Source organism: Lactuca virosa, chromosome 7, assembly GCF_052849685.1.
Source record: "Lactuca virosa cultivar CGN04683 chromosome 7, Lactuca_virosa_CGN04683_v6, whole genome shotgun sequence".
NCBI classification, from domain to species: Eukaryota; Viridiplantae; Streptophyta; class Magnoliopsida; order Asterales; family Asteraceae; genus Lactuca; species Lactuca virosa.
This window is the reverse complement of record NC_136432.1, coordinates 35390225-35410266: the sequence shown is the minus strand read 5'-3', so window position 1 is coordinate 35410266 and position 20042 is coordinate 35390225. Positions and strand designations below refer to the sequence as shown.

The following is a 20042-nucleotide window of genomic DNA, read 5'->3' as shown; positions in this document are numbered from 1 at the left end:
AATTAATCATTTATTATCCTCCGTCAATAGAAAAAGCCTTGAAAGACTTAGGTGTTAATTGTTAAAGGAAATTTTCAAATGAATTACACAAGTCCAATTTGTACGTCTACCTCGATCTTTCTCGAAAGAAGATGATGCGGCACTTTCATTTAATCTGCTGAGCATTGTGTTCGTTGTTTGGTTGACTTGTCTATACTCAAATCCGACAAAGTTGTTCGATCTAACGAAAACTTCACGTCATCTATTATCAAAAGATACCAAAGGGCTTGTAGCCCAACGGTATCAGGTGGTGTCTTCCCTCTTTGAGGTTGAGGGTTCAAGTCCCGTCGTGGACGTAGGTGGAATATGTGTTGTTAGCTTAGGAGTAGATTAGATTTACCGGTTCAAAAAAAAAAAAAAAAAAAATCTATTATCAAAAGATGATATTGATAACGAGAAACACAAAATTTGCGTCTATCGACGTGCTTGAATATCGATTAACACGATCATTTATTGTTTTGGAGCTTATGTGGTTCATAAGATCCTACTTGATCCATATTCCAATAAAACTCTTTTGTCAAATAAACAAATAAGTGGTTTAAAATGATACATTTGTCCATTTAATTGATTAATTTGTTTGTATAATCATTTTTCAAACATAGACGTTGAAATGTTAACAATTTCATTTACCACTCAATTCATGTATATTAATAATCTAATGTCCAAACTGTCTGACAAGAGGTTTTTAATTTTTTTTATTCTTAATAATTAGTGGTTTTGATTTGACACTTATGTGTAGGGCAACATGCAAGTGCACCTCAAATGATTTAGCTCACGTACTATCTTTTGTGCATGCCGTACAATTGATAGGCATAGCTTCTTGTTGCTCGTATAAATATATGTATTATGTAAATGATACATGTACTAACAATAACCATCTCTTGATGGATAGAAAAATGTCACACCATCTATTATTCTTGTTTAAATTTCTGTTAAAATCACTAAGTTACCCTCAGGGTCAGCAAAGGAAGAACAGGTGCCTAAAGTATTTGAAATATGAAACCATGGCAGAGAAGCACACATCAGAAGAGCTACTAAACACAACTCTTGTGTTTGAAGTGGAAGGCGGGGTATTAAGGTCAACTTCACTCTTTCCTTACTTCATGCTTGTGGCTTTTGAAGGTGGTGGTGTCTTGAGAGGGTTAGTGTTGTTCTTATTTTACCCTTTGGTTTGTTTATTTAGCACGGATATGGGGTTGAAGATTATGGTGTTTATATGCTTCTGTGGGATAAAAAAGGAAAAGTTTTCGATTGGAAGGACCGTTTTGCCAAAATTCTTTTTGGAGGATTTAGGGTTTGAAGGGTTTCAGGTGGTGATGAGATGTGGGAGAAAGGTGGGCTTGAGTGAATTGCCTATGGTTATGGTTGAAGGGTTTTTAAAGGATTATTTGGGTGTTGATCGTGTTCTTGGGAGAGATTTAAAAGTAGTTTGTGGGTATTTTGTAGGGTTGATGGAGGAGGTGCCATCAACAAGATCAAGTTTCTTGATAAATGACGTGTTTGGAGACAGAAAAAGTGATAGTGATCTCATTGGTTTTGGTTGCTTCAACAAAACCCTTGATCATCATATTTTCTCTCATTGCAAGGTATAAAATCTCTTTCCCTCTCCCTCATGTATGTCTATACATATGAACTATACAACTCCATGAGAGAGACATTTTCCTTGTATAACACTAAACTCATCGGGGTCTAAGGGAGGAGGGAGTCATTCCCTCCCAATCCACTAAACCCACTGTCACATCAGTTTTTCTCTTTAATTTTTCTTCATCTTTTCCAACCCACAATATACGGAAACCTTATCTTTTTCAACTCATTTAATTAAAAAAATACAAAACAATCAAGGTAAAATCTTAATTAGAAATAGAGTTACCGCCGGTACCACTCCCTCTTCAACGGGTTGTTTAATTGGTTTCACTAACCCATTTCATCATCTCTCTCTCATTTTCTCTTATACCATGTGTTTTAAAACTTGTACCTTAGTTGTTTTGTATTTTTCTTTAATTGAGTGGGTTGAGAAAATATAGGATTTTCGTGTATTGTGGGTTGGGAAAGATGAAGAAAAATGAGAGACAAAAATTGATGTGACAGTGAGTTTAGTGGGTTGGGAGGGAATGGCTCCCCCTCCCTAACTAATCCTTTTATATAATCGGCGACATGAGATTTTTTAAAATCCACAATCTATTGAACTTTATAGAATTCAATAGATTGTGACATCATCCATTAAATACATATGCAACTTTACTTTTAATACCCACAACCTACTAAACATATATTTACTCTTAAGAGAGGAGAGAGTCATTCCTTCCCAACCCACTCAACTCACTGCCACATCAATATTTCTCTCTCCCCTCTCCTCTCTCTTCTAACTTTCTCAACCCACAACACATGGAAATCTTATCTTTCCTAACACAGTCAACCCACTCAATCCACTCAATTTTCTATTTTAAAATAAACACAAATTAATAAAAATTATACAAAACTAATTTACACAATATTAAAAATATACAAAATAATTTAAAAACTAATTAAATAATATACAAAATTGATTTGGTACAAGTTTTGATGCATAATGTACAAGTGATTACTGCATGAGTTGAAAATGGTAGGATCGGGTTAGTGAAGCCGCTTATTAAGCCCATTCAACCACACTTGTTAAATTGTTGAATAAGGAACGGCTCCTTGGGGGTACTGACGGTACCTCCCATAAATATTTCCAAACCCGTGCATGGTACCCTCCCCCCTAATCACCACTTTATTCTTTATATTGAACCCTTACTAAACACTTGAATGCTCATTCGACTCATCCACTTAACTTTACTCAATGTCATCACATACTAAGTTAAATACTTATTCAATCATAATCGTTACCTTTTCAACTCTTATATAACTTGCATTAATGTGGATACCAATATGGCCTTTTGATTCCTCTTAGGCCTTATGTAACAACACCACATCTCCTCCACATCCTTATCCTACATAGCTAAAAAATGTAAGAGTATATCAAACACACACACACACACACACACATATATATATATATATATATATATATATATATATATATATATATATATATAAGAGAGAGAGAGCGCTCAAATAGCCTAAAAGTTTAAGAATTTTTTTTTGTTATGGTTGGTAGCGGAGATGGCGGTGGTAGAGATAGCGGCGGTTGGTGACGGAAGTCGCGATGGTGATTGTTATGGAGGTGGGGGAAGTGTTGAACGAAAAAGGAGGTGGTGACACTACATATTCATATATAAATATTACCTCTCTCGTCACGCCGATATGCCGAAGCGCTTTAGCGACTATAAAAAAAAGGATGTGGTCCATATTCATTTTCGCATTCTCAACATTTTTTTTCATTCTCAAATGAACTTACATCTCTCTCTCTGTATATATATATATATATATATATATATATATATATATATATATATATATATATATATATATATATATATATATATATATAGGCTTAGGTTATTTTGTTTTTTCTAACTATTGTGTGCCAGAATGCACATATCTGGACCAACGGATAAAATTAATCAATGAGCATGATTTGAGAGTGTATGATATTACAATGGGATAACATGTACCATATAATCACACAAATTTTAGCAAAAGGGTATTTTAGACAATTAACGTAGATTTATAAAAGAAAATTTTTGGATTTTTAGGGATAATCAATTCTCCTAATTTTAAAAATCTGAATTTTTTTAATTAATTAATTTTAATTCTAACGTAATTTGTAAACATAACCGATTTTATTCTGTCAGAATATTTTTTTGTTAGATTGATATTCTTTCAGTATTTTATTCTATTAGAATATTATTGAAGAATAACAAAATTCTCTGAGGTTGAAAAATAACAACATTCTAATATATTCTTATATATCCAAACTTAAATACAAATTCATACATATCCTTACAGACTAAAAACATTATACATTTTAATATAATTATACATATTCTAAAAGAATATCAACAAAAATGAATAAAATTCTTAAAAAATAACAACATTCTTAAATTGTGAGTATGATCAAACTTTATTCATTCTTCAAGTTATTCCTATTAGGTCTTCAACTTATTCTTCCATCCATTCCTATCACAAATACAAAAAAAAAAAGTAATAATGGTTAAAAACATGTTACTTGCAATAACTATCATTTTATATATTATGGTAGAATACATAGAATATGACAGAATACATAGAATACATTCTGGCAGATTACATATAATTTATTCTGGCAGAATACATTCTGACAAAATTATTAGAATACATTTAAAACTATCTTATTTACTGCTAATATAATTTTAGATTCCAAATATACAATAACGAGGGACAATAGAAATTGTATTTCAAAATCACAAACTAAACCACAATAAACACCATAAAGTTGAATAACATTATGTGAGAATGCTTTTATAACATGCATTACTCGTTAGTATAACCGTTTAAGCAAATATACTTGTTTTTAACAAACAAAATGCATTTATCGTTCGCCATGCTTTCTTTCTTTTCCATATCATAATGAAAAAAATATGTTCATTCTATGAGAATATAAAATATTATATAAAACATGTGTTGTCAGTAATTCTGACAGAATGTATACTACATGGTAAGATTCTTAAATTCTCTTTCAGACATTTCAACAAATACTTGTTAGACATTATCATATAACAAATCGAACCTATAAAATATTACCGTATCCATACCATAAAAAACATTTTCGCAAATCCACATAACATTAAACAAAAACAATTATAATGTTTGTTTGAAACTATTGGTTTTAAATTGAGCTGCTGTTGAAAACAAATTAACTATTATTGTTAATTTCATTTATTGTATGAACTGTTTCTAAAAAACAGGCATCGACACTTTTTACATGTATCATATAAACCAAATTCATTATTATATTATAAGACTGAAAGGAGTGGAATGAAAGCTTCCCTCACTTTTTGTGGGTCATACCCTCTTTTCCCTTACTTTTCTTTCCCTCACCTAAAACCAAAGGAATTGGTCGGAAGTCCTTCCCTCACTCTTTTTTTTTATTAAATAAAATTAATTTTTTTGTTATGAATTATAATTTTTAAATTAATACTAAACATAAAATTTAATTAAACACAAAAAGCATTTCATTAATTAAAATAAAACTTACATTAAACCTAAAATTTAAAAAAGTAGAAAATTAAAAAAAAAACACACACACACACACACAAACTAAAAATCAAACAAACCAACAACGACCTACGGAAAATATTTTTTCAGAATTTTTTCCCTCTTCTTCATCACGAGCTCGAGAGCCGGTCCCGAGAGATGATCGACGTTTTCCATCAAAAACTTCATGTCCTCCATTTCTTGTCTCTCCGCCCGCTCCTTTTTCCTTGTTTCTTCTTTTTCTTTGTCGAAAGTCAAACGTTCGGAGAAATTTAGATTATATCGATCAAACGACGATGTTATCTTCCGCATTTCGTCAATGTCCACGCTGAAATCAGATGCACTCGAAGAAGTCCCTTTTCCCTTTCTCTTCGCTTTGTCCCTACCCATTGGGCGGACAATTTCTACTAGCTCAAGTTCGTCGTCCTGATTTAAATCTAGATCGAACCGAGCATCGGAGGAGGTTGTGTAACCACTAGAGCCCGTTTTCGTTCACTTTGATTGTTGGACTCCAAAAATAAAATCTTGCTCGTATTTTTTTCCACCTAGGACTTCGGACCAATAATTTCCAACAATCGTGCCACTTGAATGGTTTTCCGACTTCCTCAAGGTAAAACTGCAATGCTTCTTGAAGTATTTATTCGTCGCCTTGGCCGCTTTTTCGTTGGGTTTTTAGGTTGTTGTACAACCCGTTTATTTTTGAAACCCCCTTTTCTATTTCTCGAAACTTCGAATTAAGTTGATGTTTCGTACAGTAGTCGTCACATTTTCCTAGCTCCTCTCGAAATCATTCTAAAATGCGAAACCAAAAATGTTCTCCCGGTTGTGCGTTTCCCTGAATCGAATCTTCAGAAATATCAACCCAAGCTTTGACCAAAACTAGCTCTTCGTGTGGAACCCATGTTGTCGTCTTTTGTCTTCCCGGTTGTGCGACACCCTCGCGTGCTTGTTTTTTCCCTTTACGTCTTTGTGGTGGTGGTGTTGGTTGAGTTTTAGGAACCATGTCTTCTTCTTCCGCGTCATCCGATTCATCGACAAGTTGGTGTTGTTGTTGGGTTTGGGTTTGAGTTTCAGTTTGAGTTTGGGGTTGAGGTTGATTTGGCGATTGTTGATCCGGAAACACAACAAAGTTTGAAAACATTTGCGACGGAACATTTGGAACTTGCATCGGGTAATATTGGCCAACATTTTGGTATTGAAATTGTAGTGGGGATTGATGGGAGCATTGAGTTGGGGGCGGTAAACTCCTTGCGGGGATGAATCGATAGCAAAAATGTTTCGAGGAGGGATGTTTATACTCGAACCATGACTTTTTTTCCTTCGATCGGAAGTTGGGATTTGATTGTCGGGATTCATTTTTTTTTTTTGTTGATATAAAGTAGAGAGAAAGAGGGTAGTGTAATGTTTGATGTTATATGTATGTATTTATAGGAGTGGAAAAAGGATTAAAAAAAAAAAAAAACCACAATTAGCCGTTACAGCAAAAAAAAATACATTTTTACCATTGAATAAAGGGTCTTTTTCAAAAAAAAAAAAAATTTCCAGCCAATCGCAGCAAGAGAGAGAGAGCGGGAGAGGCTCCCCTCTCCATTTCCCGCACAACGCTTCCCCGCGCCGACGGTACGGTGTTCCGCCGGGCGGGAAGCTTCCCGCTGTGGTTCCCCGCGCCCGCTCCGTCCGGCCTAAGAATCCAATTGCACATAACGAGGATTGAACAATTAAAATTTCTATATTATTGGTAAAATCAAAATCGCATATCAATAAATACCTAACATATTACATTCTTATAACCACATACAAAAAAAATCGAATTTGAGAAGAATTTGAGAATAATTTATAACAAAAACATATTTTCTGAATTAATTCCGGTTTTAACATAGAAAAATAGACTTACCGTTGATGTGTTAATTCTTAATCGATTTGTTTGGAGATGGAGGCTAGAGACGATCGAAGATGGAGCGGATGTCGTCAAAAATCACCAGGGAGATATAAGCGTGACGATGGTAGCCGACAATTGAAGATGAAGAATGTAGATGTGATTTAGGGTTGCGTTGAATATGATTCTTGCCTTTTTAAATAATGGATGAGAATCAAAAATAATTATTAGTTTCCTAATTTATAGGATATAATTATTAATTTGATTTACCAATTTACTATACTACCCTTATTTATTTAATTAATGATTTAAAATTTTCTTGAATTTTTATTGGTCCTTACAAGCACATAATAGTTGCTAGAAACATTTGAACATATATATATATATATATATATATATATATATATATATATATATATATATATATATATATATATATATATATAGGCTTAGGTTATTCTATTCAAAGTAATTATTGTGTTATTGTATGCATAAATGTGGGCCAATCATTTTACTTATTTTAAGAAAGTGATTAATACATATTATTTAATTAAATATAATTGAAAAATACCATCTAATTTAACTAGAATGATATTTTAGTCAGTTAACATAGATTTAATAAAGGAAGTTTGCATATTTTAAGGGATCAAAGATTCTATTAATTTTAAAAATCCGATTTTACAAATTATAAGGTTTTTAGTTCGGACATTCTGACAGAATATGTTTGAGTGTGTTCAAAAATAAAAATATTTTTGAACCATAAAATAATAAAAATATTCTTGAACATATTTCTTGATCATGACTTTAAAAATTTCTTGTAGAATAACAAAATTCTCGAACCATCAATTGAAGAATTAAAACAAAAAGTACATTAATTCTTATAGAATACATGTAACAATTGCTAAGAATTACATTTATTTTTAAAGAATAAAACTAAAAATACTTTCAAATCTGGAAAAAAAAAACATCAAAATCTAACAAAAACACTAATACATTCTAAAAAAATAATGTTGCTAAGAGGCGTCGTTCAAATTTCGTGGTCCGTTCTTCAAACATCAGCTTCTGTAGAAACAAATCCAATGAATAAATTAGTGAGAAAATATCCATACTCCATTCCAACATAATTGGAATTCGTGATTCCATTATGATAGAATTGGAATTCATTTACCAATAATTATATTAATTCGGGGAATTCTAACAGAATATGTTCATGATTATCATAAAAAAACATTATTTTCTGATAGAATACTATAAACGAAGAAATACCATTTAGTTGAAGCATTTTAGCGAGCGCTTGGTGTGCATCAATTCGTCTAGAAACATATTGTCATTGCAATCGTTATTCTTCTCTGTTTCTTGTCTAACTGTTTGCATCAATTCGTCTAGAAACATATTGTTACAAATCAGATACATAGATACATAGTTTTAATTAGATAAACCCATATGTGTAATTGAATCAATATATATCAGATAAATCGTTATGAAACCCATACAATGTTAACTAAACTATGCTAACAGATGAACAACCCATAAAACAGAATGCAATCAACAGCTAAAGCAAAAATCAACAACTCACACTCCTATGATAAAAAGCAGATTACATGTTTATCAAATCAGCTTTACTTAAACGACTGTTTTTGTATGAAATTAGCAAAAAATAAACATCGACTGTTTATAAAATGAGGATTTGAAATAAACAAAGAAACCGACTGTGAATGAAATCCAGAAATCCAGAAATTAGAAATTCCATAATCGTCAACCATATGTTGACAAATCGGAACGCATAACCACTGTTTGTATACTCCAGAAAATTACAGAGTATAGGAGATGGTAATGTGATGCAATTTTGGGATTTGGAATTATCATCTAAATTTAAACCCAAATATGAAAACGTGAAAAAACATGTAAATTAATTAATTATTTTTACCGTTGAAAAGCAATCGGCATGGGGTTTTTTTTTTGTCGATTTGGGGGTTGTGAAGAACACTTGAATGACATAATCATCTCTCTTCTACTCCTCATATTATATCTAAGCGCTAAAAATGTGGGCTGTCGAGAATGGTAGCTTCGACTTGATAATTGTGGATGTCGGATGGATGTGGTGTAGGGTATCGCGTACAGAAGACGATGAATTGTGGGATGCTGATTGAGATGTATTGATGGTCATCCGTTTCTAGGGGTTGTAATTCGAGAGCAGCTTGAGCTTCGTCGTCCGACTCCGAGTCGGAATCGGAACTTGATGCAGACTGGAATAAAGGGGTAATGGCGGCTGGAGGGACAAGGGTGGGGTGTCGATTTGTTCAATTACCCTTATTTATTTATTTATTTAATTATTTAACTTTTTACTTAATTTTGATTGACCCACATTTATGCATACAATAACACAATACTTAGTTAAAACACCTGAACCTATCTCTCTCTCTCTCTCTCTCTCTATATATATATATATATATATATATATATATATATATATATATATATATATATATATGTGTGTGTGTGTGTGTGTGTGTGTGTGTGTGTGTGTGTGTAGAGTTGGGAAAGAAAAACAATTCATGATCCGAAATCAACTTTATATCCGAAACCGATTTGGTTCCTAATCCGATTTGCCTGTTTGAACCGAGTCAATGTTATAGCAATTAGGACCGATTTGAGATCAGTTTGACATGCATCGGTTTTTTAAGCCTGTTTAAGACCGGTTTTTCTAGTCTTTTTTTAACATGTATTGTTACTCACATTTAATATAACAGTATTTTGTTGGCTGTTATGACTACCAATCTTCAGCCTCACTTCCTATTGGCAATTTGGAAAAATATGTACAAGATATCACATGTGCCCTATCTTGTAATTTATCATCGTTTCTTCTTCCAAAGACGAACCATTTGTCACCTTAGGTGCTATGGTTCGCAGAATGTTGCTGAAGGAATTGGAATTGAAATTGGAAAAGGAATCTGTCAAGAATTTGAATCCAATTCCATATGCTGTTTGGTTGGCATGAAATGGAATTGGAATTAATTCCAGATTCTGTTTGGTTCGCAGGAAATTGAATTGGAATTCATGTAAAATGACATAATTACCCTTTTTGCATGTTTTACTTAATTTTACCTTGTTTTCTAAATTATATGGTAAGATACATTATGAAAACTATAAAAACGGTAAAATTTTGGCGGTGGTGGCAGTAGTGGTGAGGGCAGTGGCGGTGGTAGCGGCGACAGTGGCGGGTGGCGACGACGGTGGTGGTGATGGTGGTGGTGGCATTGATTGTGGTAACGACGATGATGGTAGTGGTGGTGGCGTCGGAGGTAGTGGCGACGGCGGTGATGGTGGGTAGTTGTGGCGGCGATGGTGGTGATCATGGCGGTGATACTGGTGGTCGGTGGCAGTGGCGATGGTGGCGGTGGGTGGTGGTGGCGTCGGAGGTAGTGGCGGTGGGTGGTGGTCATGGCGGTGGGTGGTGGCAGCGGTGGTGGTCATGGCGGTGATGGTGGGTGGTGGTGGCGTCGGAGGTAGTGGTGGTGGTGGCGGTAGCGTTGGTGGTAGTGATGGTGGCGTCGGAGGTAGTGGCGGTGGGTGGTGGCAGCGGCGGTGATGGTGGGTGGTGGTGGCGGCGGTGATGGTGGTGGTGGTGGCGGCGACAGTGGTGGTCATGGCGGTGGTGGTAGTGGTTATGGCGGCAGCGGTGGTGGTGGTGGCGGTGGCGGTGGTGGTGGCGACGGTGGTGGTCAAGATAGTGATGGTGGTGGTGGTGGTAGTGGTGGGTTTTTTGATAAGTACAAAGGATATTTTTGTAATCTGTCACTTTCCTTGATGAGAAGGAATGTTTTCCATCCAACTTTGGAAGGAATTCACTTTCCACCATATGGTGGAAAGTTTATTTCATTTAGGAATCCTTTTCCCTCCTCTAAGTCCAACCAAACGCATGAATTCAAAGGAATTGAAATCATTTTCCCTCGAATTCTATTCATTTCCTGCCAACCAAACGGACCCTTAGGATTCTATTTTTGTCTCATAGTGAAATGTATTATATGAGTATTTTCAAACCGATTTTGTACAATCCGATTTCAATCGCGTCCATTTTTTAGGTTTGAACCGGTTTGAATCTGATCTGGTTTCTAACCCAAACGGATTTTAAAACCAATCCTATTTCTAGTATTATTTTTTTTTTTACCAATATTGTGGCTATGTGTACGTATATGTAGGAGGACACAAAAACTCACCTGATGCCCATAAAGGAAATAAAGGGCAACATAGTTGGCAGTTTAGGCGGGTTTAGTATTTTACTCTTAAGCATCAATTCTTGAAGCCCATTTGAAAAACCCATTTGAGGCCCAAGCCTATGTATAATAGTAAATAGAAAATATGTTTCTAGGACTGAGGCCTGGGCCGTAAACGAATCGAATTCGACGACCATTTGATGAGATGTTTGTTTATGTTATTTTATTTAATAAATGAACAATAATGAATTTAAATTTTCTTTAACGAACAAATATGAACAATGGTCTCGTTCTTAATTTCATTTATGTTCGTGAACGTTCGTTTATGTTGTTCATTTACGTTCGTTTAGGTTCGTTCGTTTAAGTTTATTTATGTTCATATATGTTCAATTGTTTTTACATTAGTATATTATATGTTCGTTTATGTTCAGATATGTTCAATTGTGTTATTTTATCTTTGTTCATTTATGTTCGTTTAGCTTGTTCACGAACATAAATGGACGAACATGAATAAAGTAATTTGTTAAACGAACGAACATGAAAAAGAAAAATCGTTCGCTTATACATTCGTGTTCATTCGTTTGTTCGGCTAATTTAAACGAACGAACATGAACAAACCCTTGTTCGTGTTCGTTCGGTTTGTATACAACCCTACTCAAGGGTGAAACAAAACTTTAGAATAATACGGGGTTAAATCGAAATAGTAATACATAAAATCAAAAAAATAATACATACTACTAAAATGTTAAAAGTTACCTTGTTATAGACTCTTGCGCTAAGTATCTATGTTTTGTCTGTAGTTTAGATTTTAGCACAACATGCTTTTTAATTATGGGTTTGGACTATGGATAGCGCAAATTCAATTAATTTTCACATTATTATAATATGTTAAATAAAATGACTAAATTACCGGTATTTCTAGTTTGGTAGCACTTTCCTTTCTAATATTAATATGTGCTGATCAGTTTTTTTATGACAAGAATGCATAACTTAGATATGTACGTTTCTTCGTCTATGTATATTATATTTGACATCAAAATTTTGATGGTAACAATAGCATATTAGTTATGCATCTCCATGAGTACAAATAATGAAATAATACATTAATTTTATCCATATTTTGAGTACACACTTGTTATTGCTAATAAAGTGGGGTCCCACTTCATTGAAATCTCTTAATATATTTTAGTTTATTATTAAAAACATGGATATTATATAACTTTGTTTATGCTTTGATCATCTTTTTAAAACCATATGTTTTCTTCCTTTAGGAGATATACATGGTATCCGAAGCAGAAAAGAGAAGATGGCGAGCTCTCCCGAGAGACAATTACCCAAAACCATTGATTTTTCATGATGGAAGGATCGCACTCATGCCAACATATCTAATAACATTAGCAATAATCATATGGGTTCCATTTGGGTTCTTGCTCACTATTTTGAGGATCATAATTGCGATATCTTTTCCATACACCGTGTCTATCCCTATCTTGTCATACACAGGGATGAGAGGTAGAACATATATATGTTCAAACGATACCAACAATGTTGACAAAATCAGAGAAGATCTAATCAAAAGCAAAGGCAAGAAAAAAGGCACGTTATATGTGTGCAATCATAGAACATTACTTGATCCAATCTATATATCAATGGCGATAATGAAGCCTGTCACAGCTGTTACATATAGCTTGAGCCGATTATCAGAACTCTTGGCACCATTAAAGACTTCCCATTTGAGTAGGAACAAAGAGAAAGACTCAAAGATGATGGAGATGTTACTTAACCAAAGTGACCTTGTGGTTTGCCCTGAAGGGACGACTTGTAGGGAACCCTATGTGCTTCGATTTAGCCCTTTGTTTGCTGAAATGAGCAATGAAATCATCCCCGTTGCTTTAGATGCTAAAGTTGGTATGTTTTATGGGACAACTGCAAGCGGTTTCAAATTTTTGGACCCTTTGTTCTTTCTTTTGAATCCAATTGGAATTTACCATGTCATGATTCTTGAGAAGTGGACAAGTGCAAATACATGTGGGAAATCAAGTATCGAAATTGCTAATCAGGTTCAGAGACAAATTGCGGATGCATTAGGGTTTCAATGTACGAATCTCACAAGAAGAGACAAGTACATGATCTTGGCAGGAAATGAAGGTGTTATTTAGAATTATAGAATATATCAACTTTTGATGTATAATGTATATAATTCACAATTTAAGTATGTTTTATACAATTGTAACCAGACATATGTGCATGAGTGAAAAAAGAGTTATTATATATATATATATATATATATATATATATATATATATATATATATATATATATATATATATATATATTAAAGTTATCGTTCCTTAGCTACAGTACCTGACCACAGGTACTGTTCCTTGGTTAGTTAGTATACCTGTGTTGGTTTAATCTCACCGATCCACCGCCTAAAATGTCTACGTGTTCTGATTTTGGTCTTCTCCACCTTCTCTCTTCTGTTTCGTCTCCACCCATCACCGTTCCCTCCGCGAATGCTTTTCTTCCGTTTTCGATTTGTCTTCATCGTCTTATGGTCGCCGCCTCCAGATTCTTCCTACCGCCTCTCTTATCAACTGTTAGCAATCTACCGCCTCCATCTATTTTGTGTCCATTGAAGAGCCATTCCCCATCCAGGTGTTCTTTTCAACGCTTTGTCGATGCTTCGATTGGTAATATCTGTAATCCATATCCCCTTCGCCGTCTGTTACTGCTCCTTCAGCCTCACCATCTCCGTCGATGTTTCTCTCTAAAAAACCGTCGTCTGATTGATATGTCACCACTACCACTTTATGACCCTGCTTCGTCGAACCCTAATTACATATGTCATTGAGATGGTTTTAGGGGAAAGCAAAACTTGATTTTTCCTGCGTGCAACCAAAATGAGTTGCTTCTTCAACACCGGACCTGCACAGAATGTTACTCTCTATCTCTCTCCCTCTCTCTCTCTCTCTCACTGTATTCCTTTTATCTATCTATTGCCAACAGCTCTCCCGCTGCCGCCATAGAAGTAGAGATGCCGACCTCCATCTCTATTGCTCCAGCTCCGGGCATTGAGGTACTTGAACTTCTCGCTTTTACTGGTAAAATCGGAAATCCGATGAAGTCGATGTCTGATATTTTTTTTCTAATATAGATTTCGAGTTTATAAGTTTAAGACTTTATTTTTTCTGATATTAGGAAATCGATTCGATGTCTGAGAGGTCGATGGAATGCCCCAAATAAGATGCACATGGTTAATTTCTGCGTTTTTTTTCTAACCCTAAGAGGTATTTTGTTTTTCATGTAATGAAATATATTCGATTTGCAGGTAAAATCAACTTCTCACATCATGTTTATACGGATTCTGAACCATCGATTGGTTTGTGAGGTATAATTCCCCTTTCTGAAGCATTTGTTTAATATTTCACTGTAAAATCCGCCGTTTTGTGATAAAATACATACGTATTACTTCTTTTTTGTACGTTTGTTTAGTATAATAAAGTGGAATGTGAGATTTGTCTACACATGATGTTCTTTAACCATTTTTTACATTCTCACTTGAGCTGTAGAATATCAGTGAGTTATGAGCCTCTTAATCTGTATTTTTTGTATTGAATGTCTTATTAGGTGGATGAGGACTTTCACAAGTCTAATCACTCTTGGAATTTTACCATACAAAGACATTTACATGATTTGGACCGTTGGAATTCTTCACAAGCAATCAATAAATTTGTCATACCACATGGTTTGTATAAAATCTATACCCACCAGTTAAGGCAAATAGGCCAGACGTCTGACATCTGGTTATTATTATTATTATTCCTATTTTTTATGTTGTTTTATATGAGGGATTGATCTTGATCATTATGTATATTCTCTCACATTCAGGGTGACGATTTAGTTGATCAGTAGGTGAAGTTGAAGGTAGACATGAGGAACTGCTAACAGAAGCACAGTTGACAGTTGCAGCTGAAGAAAAAGAAGCTCATTCATTTGAAATTGACCCTGCTCAGGTATAGTATATGATATGTGGTATCCGTTTTTGATGAAGTGCATCTTATTTATATCGATCACTTAAAAAAAAGGTCGAAGTGTGAATTGTAGACGGTTGGTTTCATAAGCTTTTTGACTTAACCCATTAAGGCGTTCTTTCCGGATTAAGTAAAAAAGAAACAGTCATGTATAGCTAGCTGTGAAAAAGAAACAAACAACCCCATAGTCTTTTCTACAAAATTGATAATTACTCATAATAAGCAAATTGCGCAGATAAATCTGGATGTTGAGATGGAATTAAAGCCTCATGCACAACCACGACCTTATCAAGAGAAAAGTCTTAGTAAGATGTTTGGAAATGGTCATTAGAGACTGATTAGAAAAATTTGTTAATATTTATATTTGTTGAGAGAGTTTTTTTTTTTTTTTTAAACATTTGTTGAGGCTGCAGGAAGAGCAAGGTCTGGGATCATTGTGTTACCTTCTGGTGCTGGAAAGTCTTTAGTGGGGGTTTCTTCAGCCTACAGGATTAAACAAAGCTGTCTCTGTTTAACTACAAATGTTGTTTCTGTTGACCAATGGGCTTTGTAATTCAATTTATGGTCAAACATTCGTGATGAACATATATGTCGCTTTACATCTGATAGTAAAGAAAGGTTTTGTGGAAATGCTGGAGGAGTTGTTGTCACCACATACAACATGGTTGCTTTTGGTGGTAAAAGATCCCAAGACTCTGCAAAAAACATTTAAGAAATAAGAAACAGAGAATGGGGTTTGCTACTCATGGACAAGGTACATTCGCTTTTGAATAAAGTAATAATGACCATTTTACCCCTTATACTCCAAAAAAACTAATTTCAGGTGCACGTGGTACCTGCACATATGTTTCGTAAAGTAATTAGCATCACTAAGTCTCACTGCAAGCTTGTGCTTCATATTATAAGTAATATTTTCTTGATTCTCTAACCCATTCATTTATGAAAGTCATTGATCCTCATGTCTTCCCAAAATCATTTGTCCTTTAGATTTAACGTCTACATATTTTATATTTTATCTAATTAATTCCAAGTAATCTATTTCTAATTTTTAATTGAGTATGCCTTTGTTAGCAATCAACAAAACTACAAAGTATTATGATTCCCACCAACCAGTTTCATAGCTAATATGGAAAGTTAAAGCATAATTATCATATATGTTTCCAGATCGATTACCATCCTGTTATCATTATAACATTATATATGTTTTTGCAGAAGTTGAATTGTGAGAACAAAGTTATCAAGGATTTTGGTTTTTTGATCATTTGGATGTCCAATGGTGGATTACCAGGTCCTTATCGGGAGCAATGTACGTCAGACTGTTGGTCCCTCAAATCTTCAGCTAATAGTATAGACTTTGTTATATTGTGTATTATAACATACTATTATTGTTTACAACTATTACTTTTATAGCAACATACTATTTAATTTTCATATTTATGTAAATTTGCCTTTTTTATTTCTTTCTATTTAATTCTTTTTTAGAAAGTGCAACGACATTTTTTGCATTTTACAGAGACATCGAGGAAAATGGAAGTATAGCTTACCTTATTTTCTCAAATTAAATGCTTTGGGTTGTAAATAAAACATTTTTCAAATTCTTATCTAACCCCGGCGAAGCCCGGGATCCTTTTCTAGTTGATATTAAAAATGTAAGTATTTAATATACATAAAAACATACTAAATGGTCCACCATCGTATTGATTGTAATTTAAGTTTGCATAGTAATTGCATGGGAGTAAATTATCAAATAATCATGGATGAAGATGAATAAGAGGTGTGAAGCATCCTTTTAATAACAACTAGGAAAAGGCTCGTGCGTTGCACGAGTGAAAGTTTAGTGATAAAAATATAAAAAAGTAAAAATAAAGTGCCAAAATTATAAAGATGAAAAGTTTGTTGAAACTTTAGTGGCAAAATTAGTAAAAAATAAAGTACCAAAACTATAAAGAGGAACAGTTTGTTGAAACTTTAGTGGCAAAATTATAAAAAAGTAAAAATAAAGTGGTAAAATTATAAAAGAATAAAGAAAAAAGGTTTTAAAGAAGTAAAAGTGAATGTTTAGTGGCAAAAATATGAAGAAGTAAAAATAAAGGGGCAAAATTATAAAAAGGAAAAGTTTGTTGAAACTTTAGTGGCAAAATTAAGAAAAAGTAAAAACATAGTGTTAAAATTAAAAACATGGAAAGTTTACTGTTGAAACTTTCCATGTGCTTTTATATATATATATATATATATATATATATATATATATATATATATATATATATATATATATATATATATATATATAAAATGCTAATAATGATAATAATAAAAAACAAAAAAAAACATAATCCATTATCTAAAGAAGTTTCTGATGGGGTCTCACTTGAGTGGATGGAGTTAATGGTACTGGGTGTTGGATGTTGGGAGCTGGGACTATTTTTTATAGTGATGAGTGAATGTTCAATCGAAGTTGGTTCATATGGTTTGCAAATTATATTGGTTTGAATATATAAAAAAGAATAATTGTATATTTCCGATCTGAATTTTAAAAAAAAAATCACTATTTTAATTTATTATTGGTCCAAACTCGAACACGACGTACCATATAATAGGTATAGGCCTGTATGGCTTTAATATAGTATATGTAATCTATAGCTAATATTTATAAAACATGAAACAAATTTATTTTATTTTATTTTATTTTCAGGTTCTTGACCTACCACTATCAAAAGTTGATGGATATGTGTCATCAGACAAATGTTGAAGGTTTTCGTTGTGGACAAAATGTTTAGATTTAGGAGTAATATAAAAAATGTGTGTGTATAACACGTTCTAAAAACCCCAAAATAGATTAATCTAATATTTTCTAATCATATTTTTTATATCTAATTATTTAACAAGAAAAAATCACTATATAGAAACGGATCCTATATAGACGACATTTGTCGCCTAGAAGTATTATTTTACACAACAAAAAACGTGCTTGTGCCGGCCTCCAAAATATATGATTCACAAAACATTGTTCGGAATAAGCCGCCTCTATAAGTTGTGCTAGAGGGGATATATGTTGTTTGTGATTTTAGTGTTATCAACATATTTTTGTGTAATTATTATTAATAATGAGATATGTCGACCGAGATAGATGTGAACTCGGGAATACAAGGTTTCGGGGGCAACTCCACTGGGTGCAGGGTTCCAAGGGGTTGCACACCTGGCAGGGGGAGCGCCCTTAGCGGGGTCCAAGATTCAGAGCCAATAACTACTTTTCCCTCTTGTATAAGAACATGCTTCATGTTCCAGAAAACAAGTTACATAATATATTCTCAACATCTGGTTATTAAGATTTGACCTATCTTTCAAGAATACATTAACAAAGTATTATGTGTTTTACAATCTAAATTAGACAATTGGTTCATTCTTGGATTATCCCACTTCTAAATTCGTGTACCCCGGACAAAATGGACGAATTACAGATTTCGGAAAGTGTTTGAAAACATCAGGTAATCATAATATAAATATTATTAAAACATGTTATTCTAATTTTTTTAATCGTATAACATGAGTTGAGTTTTATTATAAATTTGTTTGAAGGGGTCACAATTTGAAACTTTTTGATAATGTGGAAAATAGTTAGTATTGCATTAGCTTATAAATACATATAGATGTTACATAAATAACCCTATTATGTGAATTGATGAATAAACTATAATATACACTATTTAACATTCCCCCTTACTTGGATAATCGACTGCACAAGCGTTCATGTTACCTAACAAATCTATTGATAGTTGTATAGGTAATTCTTTTATAAATATATCTACAAACTGAAGAGTAGATGTCATGTGTAACATATGAACCTGTGACATCCCCATTTTCACGGCCAGAAAAGACCGATTTTGTTTATGCTTTATAAAAATCAGAGTACCTCTTTTAATAAAAATGTTGCGGAATTTGTTCCCAGAAAACATGATAAATAGGTTATCAAAGCATTTCCGAGGAAATGTATTTTTATTCATTTTCAAAACATTGGGATGTCATCGTCAATACAGAAACATAAGCATAAACAGAACTTACATTTATTTACACTAGTGATCTACATCTCTTTTAAATCTCTCAGTGTAAAGTAGCTTCGTATGGACACCTGTGATACAAATAAGCTTGAGTGGGTCAGGTTGGGAAACCTGGTGAGTACATAGGGTTTTCAACCCACAATAATATAATTATTATGTTTAAACAACAAACAATCAACCCCATTTACCCATCCCCATTATCTTCCTTACTCTCAAGGGTCTACCCTAAGAGTCATCTATTCGTTCATTCCGAAGTCCCTTGCCTCTTAGGGTTATAAGACAGGCACTAAGGTGCTGTTTGTTTTTTCTAAAAAACCTCTCCTGGCCTCTTATTGCTGCGTCGCGCAGCACACGCGCAGCACTTGACCCTTCGCAGCTGTTTGTTTTTCAGAAGACTTCTGACTTAAAAACTGTTGCGCGTGTGCTGCGTGGCGCAGCACTAAACCAACTGCTTCAAACCTCTTCACGTCTTACTTTAACTTACTGCAGCAGTCTGCAGACGTTAAAAAACAAACAATTTTTTTTAAATGTTGCAGCCGTTTGTTCCACCTCTTCTGCTACAGAGGGTTGCAGAGGTGGTCCGCAGACTTCAGACATTTTCGCTTCGAAAAAACAAACAGCACCTAAGTCCATAGCTGCCAATGCTCGTTCGTAAAGCACTAAATCC

General features: G+C 33.8%; 1 protein-coding gene and 1 long non-coding RNA gene across 8 annotated transcripts; both read left to right on the top strand.

The window, feature by feature from the left end:
* Positions 1-825: 825 nt before the first annotated feature.
* LOC145126089 (putative glycerol-3-phosphate acyltransferase 3) lies at positions 826-13543 on the top strand. The gene is made up of 2 exons (XM_079061499.1): positions 826-1625; positions 12558-13543. Exons 1-2 carry the CDS (start codon positions 879-881, stop codon positions 13443-13445), a joined length of 1635 nt encoding a protein of 544 aa, XP_078917625.1. The 5' UTR covers positions 826-878; the 3' UTR covers positions 13446-13543.
* Positions 13544-13731: 188 nt separating this feature from the next.
* LOC145123410 (uncharacterized) lies at positions 13732-16786 on the top strand. 7 transcript variants are annotated; one of them, XR_013715126.1, is made up of 8 exons: positions 13732-14365; positions 14488-14542; positions 14618-14677; positions 14917-15092; positions 15178-15302; positions 15556-15625; positions 15734-16074; positions 16533-16786. It is a non-coding gene; the product is annotated as an uncharacterized LOC145123410 (long non-coding RNA). The 7 variants fall into 7 exon arrangements; XR_013715128.1 differs by having other exon boundaries at positions 15727-16074; XR_013715127.1 differs by adding an exon at positions 16144-16225 and having other exon boundaries at positions 15556-16074.
* Positions 16787-20042: the final 3256 nt, after the last annotated feature.